The following is a 7274-nucleotide window of genomic DNA, read 5'->3' as shown; positions in this document are numbered from 1 at the left end:
CTGCCTCTTCTAACGATTTGTCCTGTCTGGTTGGTTCATGTCGGCCTTTTTTCTTCTAAAGGATTAAAGGACTAAATGTTTAGTTTTTTTTTGTCTTTCGTCATGTCATCTGTTTTGTCCCAGATCTACCAACACTAGACAACTCTGAACAGACTTTAAAAAGATTAAAGTGTGACACCACCTTGCATCTAAAGACAATCCTCTCACATCTAACGTTAAAGACCGTTATAACATGTAAAGACGGGATTGCAGGGTTACAAACAGCATGAGGAGTGTTGTAGCTAGATTCATTTTGTCATGTTTTACCAAGCTAGCTACCTCCTGCTAGCATTAGGTGCTAACTGAAGGGATTGTTGCAGATGAGAAATTGTTCTCTATCAACTTACCTGAATAAATAAGGTTAAAAAAAGAAAATTACATTTAAAAAAATAACGTTAGCGAGACTGCTAACTGTCAAAATGAGTAAATCGCAAGCACAAAGCAAAAATATGAATGAGGTAAGAGAGACTGTATGGAATCTCATATCTGATTAATTTATTCATAAACCAAACCTTTGCAAAGTCAAAATGATCAGTGACATTATGAGTGGTGCCATTTTGTTTTCAGCATTTCACAGGCTTACTGTGACAATTCATAAAGAATGTTTAAAAAAAAATCATGGCTGTCCATTATAATGATTTTTTGAAGAGAACTGGCCTAGTTACTACTGACATGTAGAAGTCGCTGTGCCAAAATCTGCCAATGAAAATGTGAAAATCTAAACAAACTTTTCAGGAAGCAGCCAGATGATGAGCTGATGATGATGATGATTTGTTAATTTTGGATTCATATTTTAACCCAGCATCAGACTAAGATGTTATGTTTCTGAAGTCATGCGAGTGTTTTTCCTCCGTGGAGAAGGCCCACAGAAATCTGAACAGGACCCGTAGGACCAATAAGGAATGTTGTTTGTACGTGAGAGAAAATTCTTAATACAACTTCAATCACTTGTGCGTGCTTTGGCAAACATGACCAAAAAGGATGATAAATACCAGGGTGTCCGGTGTGTTCTGTAATTAGTTGTGTTTTTAACCGTGTCTCAGATGGATTTCCCTCTCAGTAGCCGGGCGCTGCAGGCTGAGGCTTTCTGCCAAACTCACATCCATCTTCATGGCACTTTTATTCTTAGAAAGAAAATAAGTTTACTGAGAACCGTGGGAGCCAATGTGCTGTAACACACTTCAATCTTTGCTTTTGATGTCTTCCCAGAATGGAGCTGCAGATCTATATCGACGCCCTGTTGTCTTCTACACCTCTCCCATCTCCGATGTTGCGGGTAATTAGGAAGTTATGGCTGTTTGCTTGTCTCTCTGTTGTTACTCCGTGTGTCCTGAAAGCTGCTGAAGCAGTTAATAAGAACACCATGGGAATGAGGCATGTTGGGAAAAGGCTGATTGCTTGGCGTCCATTGTTGCTGCTCATCCAAAGAAATTGACATTGACAGTGCGCTTCCTTGGATCCTGATCACATTGTAAATCCACTAGCAAGGATAGTCACTTGCTAACAATTATTTGGGACCAGTCTACTTTCAGGAACAAAAGTGTTATTTCCAAAAGGTACATCGCTGATGATTGAAAAGTTTACTTTGCTACAATGTAACATCTGCAATCTTTCTTCATCTCTTCTTAAAAAGACTGTAGTGAGTGGAAGAGAGCGAGAGCTGGACTCAGCCTTCCATTTGGTGGTGTCCTGCCCACCCACAGCTGAACACAGCGCTGGCTTAGTTTTTCGACCCTTATTGTGCTGTCTTCATGCTGGACTTAGGTCCACATGTTATATGTATGTGTATTGAATGTGCCACATTTACAACTTTTACCAAATGGAGACTGCACGTCATTGGGTACCCAGAAATACACCTGCCAAGTGTAAATGTACATTAATGAACAGAAACACACACATCCACACACACTCTTGTTTCTTTACATCAATGTGCAGAAAATCCTTCTTGTGCAGACTAAGAGGAAGGAGGAAGAGTGTATCTGGAGCACTAAAGCCACCCTGGACCATCCCTGAATCCCTGATTTATGTGTGAATAAGTCATCAGAACAAAATCTGTCTAAAAGCCGAGTGTGTAACATCACACACTGCATTGGTAACAAAAATGTTCTTTTCCTTCCTGGAAGCACTTCCATGGAAACTGACTGGCCTGGCTTCAAACCACAGACACGTAATCAACCACGCTGTACTGGGAAAACTTCTCACAGGTCTACTGGGTTTCCTACCCAACCTACACCATGTGTCTTGTCATGTCTGCCTCAAAAGCATCCGACCTCAGCTGGGAATACCACCCGTTCCACAGATAATCCCAGGATTCTTCTAGCTGCCAATCATGTCTGTCACTCTTTTACTTGGGGATTCTGTAAGCAAATACTCAGACTGCTCAGGGCTATTCTGATCCAAGGGGAACATCTGGAAATCTGTCAATAAAAGGCGTGTAATGACACTGGGAGGGAAATGGTGAGACACATGTCGAGAACACAGTTAGAATGAATTGCACAAAATCAGCAAATGCATATGGAGGATACGCCTGCTTCACTGGGTGGCTGAATTGTATTGTTGCATAATGTAAGGAGCTAGTCGGCGGTGTGTGGTTTGTAAACTAATAGGGATGAACGTATGGGCACCAGGAGAGCTCAGTGGGTACAGGGCGCGCCCGTATGTAGAGCTCTCTTCCTCGACTCAGTGGGCCAGGGTTTTGACTCCAACTTGCGGCTCTTCAATGCACGAATATCTATTTATATAGTATATAACAATAAGTTTATCTAACAACCGCATGGTCAGATAAAATCTACTCACTGTCTTTGGCTTCAGCTGCTGGAATCCTTTCTACTGCTCCAACTAACCTTTAGAAATATATATACAGTGTATATATATAATAAAAAAAGTCCCCCTCTCATCCCGTGGGTTGGTATGTGTCATCCTCAAGCTCGGGTCCTCTACCAGAGGCCTGGGAGTTTGGGGGTTCAGTATCTTAGCAGTTCCTAGGACTGCCACCTTCTGGACAGAGACATCTGATGTTTTACATGGAATCTGCTGGAGCCACTCTCCCAGTTTGGGGGTCACAGCCCCCCCCCCCCAGTGCTCCGATGACCACTGGCACCATTGTTGCTCTTACGTTCCACATCTTTTCTAGCTCCTCTTTCAGCCCTTGGTATTTCTCAAGCTTCTCGTGTTCCTTCTTCTTGATGTTGCTGTTGCTTGGGATCGCCACATCTAGCACTACTGCCTTCTTCTGCTGTTTGTCGATCAACACCACGTCTGGTTGGTTAGCCATCACCAGTTTGTCAGTCTGGATCTTGAGGTCCCACAGGATCTTAGCTCGGTCATTCTCGACTACCTTAGGAGGTGTCTTCCATTTTGACCTAGGGACTTCCAGCCCATACCCGTGGCAGATGTTCCTGTCCACTATGACAGCACCCCGGCCTCTATTGATCTTGTACTGAGTGCTTGTTCTTGTCCTGCCATGATTAGTGCCTCTGTGCTGTGGACGATCTGGATATATATATATATATACACACACATACACACACACACACACACACACACACACACCAATTCTGCGGGTCATAGTCAAAGGAAAGTTGCATTTCATGTTGTATTCTTGTTTTATGAACTGATGTCATATGATGTAAACTGCTTCATCAACATCCCGTTCCCATTATCTATTTATTTCATCTTGAAAACAAACACCATCTGCCTGGGGCTGCAGACCTGTGGTGCTGGGAGTGGATTTGTTAAGCTGCTGTTGTCATGCTTCCATGTGATTGGCTCAACTGTTTCATAATTACCACATCCTGATTTATATTCCACTCCTCCCACAAAGGTAGTGCTTTCCTCCGCTGCACACGTGCGCCAAAATAGCAGACGTTGTCCATAGGCCCAATCGACGCAGCGTTATGACGAGATATCTTCTCTTGTTTTCCTCTGACCTTCTCTCGATTTCAGCAGGGAAACAAAATGTATTATGCTGTCTGTTCTGTACCATGGAGCTCTCCTATGCTTGGGCCACATCCACATCTATTTCTCATTCTACTTTCTAGATATTGATTTCCACTCCATTTTTCTTTTATGTGTATTTTTTCTTCTTCTGTTGTTTGCATTTTTGAGCTGCTGTAACAATGCAATTTCCCCGATGTGGGATCCATAAAGTATATCTTATCTTATCTCATCCATATTACACACTGAAGACCCTGTCAGTCTGCATGAAAACACCCCGACTTAATTACATCAAAAAGGAGTATTCAGTGTAATGAAGCGTGCCATCAAAGAGAAACTCCCAGAGCAGCAGAGGAGATAGAAAGAAACATAAGCTGCTAAATCTGGTTGAATATAATATTGCAGCTTTGAGACTGTGTGCTGTGCCAGGATGCGCTGTGTTGAGTGTGTGTGTGTGTGTGTGTGTGTGTGTGTGTGTGTGTGTGTGTTTGTATGTCTTTGTGGGTGTGTTTGTGTATGATTGTGCAAGTCTGTATGCATGTGTACTGTTATTGCAGAAAGATGTGTGTGCATGTGCGGAAATGGGTTTCTTTAAGAAAGCGTGTTTGTGTGTGTGTGTGTGTGTGTGTAAACAGGGCACTGTCAGCTACTGCAGAGGTAATCACAGCATTTAACATTGCGCTGCACCCTGTTGGCGGCATATTTATGAGTTCATTCCACAATCAGATGGTAATTGGCGGAGCTAATGAAAGAGTGAAAGATCACAAAAGCGTCTTTCATCCAGGGGCCAGGGAGTTATAACGGCGAGGTAAAGATGTCCCTATTGTCCATGTCAAAGCTAATCCTGGTGATTATAATACGAACAAAGATCAGGTGAAAATAATAGGAGTATATGCAGGAAGACAAATAATCCCATCAGGGAGTATTCAAGACCAAGTGATGCTCCCCCTGATACACAGGTAGGTTTCACCTTTCTATCTGAGCTATGACACGGTACGCTATTATATAGATGTAATGTTGTTGGTTTTATGGTGCATTCAAACCAAAACAAGTTATCCGTCTATTTGCTGCAGGGTTGTGCAGTGGGGGGGGGGGGGGGGGGGGGGGGGGGGGGGGGGGGGGGGGGGGGGGGGGGGTGTCAATAAAATGGCCCATTTGTGCGACGTCCTGTTGGTTTCTTTAACCCCACAATGTAACACAACTACTGTTTTATAATAGACTTCGGAGATTCTTTTTATCCGGAAAATGCCAGAAAGGAGAAGGCATGGGGTTTAACTGTAGGAGAGATTGGAGTGGAAGGTAGATACTATCTTATTAAACACCTGATTCTTCTGTAAAGTACTTAGAGAGTCAGGCAGCAAGTTGCTCTGCTTCAGAGCAATCCCGGTGTGGTGTGGGGCGTAGCTGGAACGCAGCACAAAGCAGGGTCCGAATCACATCCTGGACTTAAGCTCAAGCTCAGGGTGAGCTGTTATCTATAAGGAAGCTGTGTCTCTAAGTAACTAATCTATGTTTGTATGTTAAAAATGTCTCATACTACGGTGTATACTGTAAAAGATGTCGCTCATTCTGATAAGCCTCTTTTAGCTTTGGCTTCCTGGACCGCAAACGTTCTCATCAACATGGTTTGCAGCAGCAGCAGCAGCTTCGATGAAGCCAGAGAAGTGTCCCTGCTCGGCAGACAGGCACAGGTAGAGACGAGCTGGGGAACACGGTTGAGCGTTTAGCAGCTTAAGAGACTGTTGGTGGAGAGCAGAAACAGCTACAAGATGCAGAATGCTGGACTCAAATTCATCAGGTGGACTCCTAATGAATCATCCCGTTGCTGTGTGCCTGCTGGGTGTATACATAGGCTCAAACATTCACCACATCAACTTATGTTAATGTGGTGTTCACAGCCTGGTACGCTGCCCCCAAGTGGCCAGAAGAATCTAATAAATGCAACTTTTAAAACACCACCATGACAGCAATTACTCCATATTCATCCATATTGCCTCAGAGACAGCAGCTGAACCGGTTTCAGAGTCCATCCTGTTAACTCTGTCTCTCAATGATTTTAGACATTACATCACGGGGCAAAGATCAGGTCACAAGTAATCCACATGGATGCGGAAGCAGTACAATACCTGGGTTTGTGTATGTGTGTGTGTGTGTGTGTGTTTTAATCAATACAACAATTTAGGGATGTAACCAACAACTGTTTTATAGCTTGATACGTGTATTACTCGTTCAATACAATGACAGTGTTAAAGTGTCATCACAATATCCTTGAACCAACCTCAACATCCATAAAGGTCTTATTTTATGCAACAGTCCAAAAGCCCCAAAGGTGGAGTTAACATTGATATCAAACAGAGACAAGCAGCAGACACTGTCTCTTGGTGAGGCTACAACGAGAGAATGGCATCACAATTGACCTAAATAATCACTCTGTTATTCAAATGGTTGGCAATGTCACTCACTGCATTAATCAACTTATAATTCAGTGCCAGAGTAATCAAACGTTACGTGATAATGTCCCAGAATTAATTTAAAGACAATATGTAGAAATGAAGGGTGGAGATGAGATGAATGCTCATCGGTGAGCCTACAGGTCTGACGGCAGAAGTTTTTGCAGATGGAGTGGGCACTCACCAGCAGCGTGGGCAGCCCTGCCACCAGGGCGTACAGCAGGACGGGCGGGACGGCGCTGCTGTCCTCCGGCCCCAGGTAGGGCTTGGTGTAGGTGGTGTCGTAGCAGAAGAAGCCCTGGACGTGCACGCTGAAGGTGTCGGTGTACTCAAAGTAGTAGGCCAGCATGACGGTCCCGGCCATGATCACCAGCTGGAAGTACAGCATGATGCCGACAGAGAGCGAGAGACATTTAATTAGAACAAAGCCTTTTCCCTCTCTCCCTCTCCCTCTCTCGCTCCTACCCAGCCTCCCCGGCGGCACCGACTCCCGCTGCCCGGCTCATGACGGCTCGGCTGCGCACGATCAGCCGCTCGCTGACTCTGGTGGAGGCTCGCTCGCCCTGGCTTACTCTGCTCGCTGCTGCGGCGACTAACACTACACACACTCTCTCTCTCTCTCTCTGTGCGTAAGAGAGCAATGAGGGAGGGAGAGAAAGAGGGAGATAGAGAGATGGAGGGAGGGAGGGAGGGAGAGGGAGGGGGGAGAGCCAACGGGTCTGTGAGGGTGTATAAAGCATGAAAAAGGGTGAGGAGGCTTTTGCAACCCTCCTCTATATACAGTGGGTACGGAAAGTATTCAGACCCCTTTAAATTTTTCACTCTTTGTTTCATTGCAGCCTTTTTCCA

The 7274-nt window shown here is 44.6% G+C and overlaps 1 protein-coding gene across 3 annotated transcripts in view; it reads right to left on the bottom strand.

The window, feature by feature from the left end:
• plppr5b (phospholipid phosphatase related 5b) overlaps nt 1-7274 on the bottom strand; it is an 82280-nt gene that overhangs the window by 52106 nt on the left and 22900 nt on the right. For 2 of the 3 annotated variants that reach the window (XM_034862091.1, XM_034862092.1), the window contains exon 3: nt 6610-6798. In XM_034862091.1, the coding sequence (XP_034717982.1) occupies nt 6610-6798 (189 nt within the window). Of the gene's footprint in view, nt 1-6609; nt 7033-7274 lie in introns of those variants that run through there. The other variant, XM_034862093.1, reaches the window with a different exon arrangement.

Source organism: Etheostoma cragini, chromosome 22 (assembly GCF_013103735.1).
Source record: "Etheostoma cragini isolate CJK2018 chromosome 22, CSU_Ecrag_1.0, whole genome shotgun sequence".
Classification (NCBI taxonomy): Eukaryota; Metazoa; Chordata; class Actinopteri; order Perciformes; family Percidae; genus Etheostoma; species Etheostoma cragini.
This window is presented reverse-complemented; position numbering and strand designations above follow the sequence as displayed.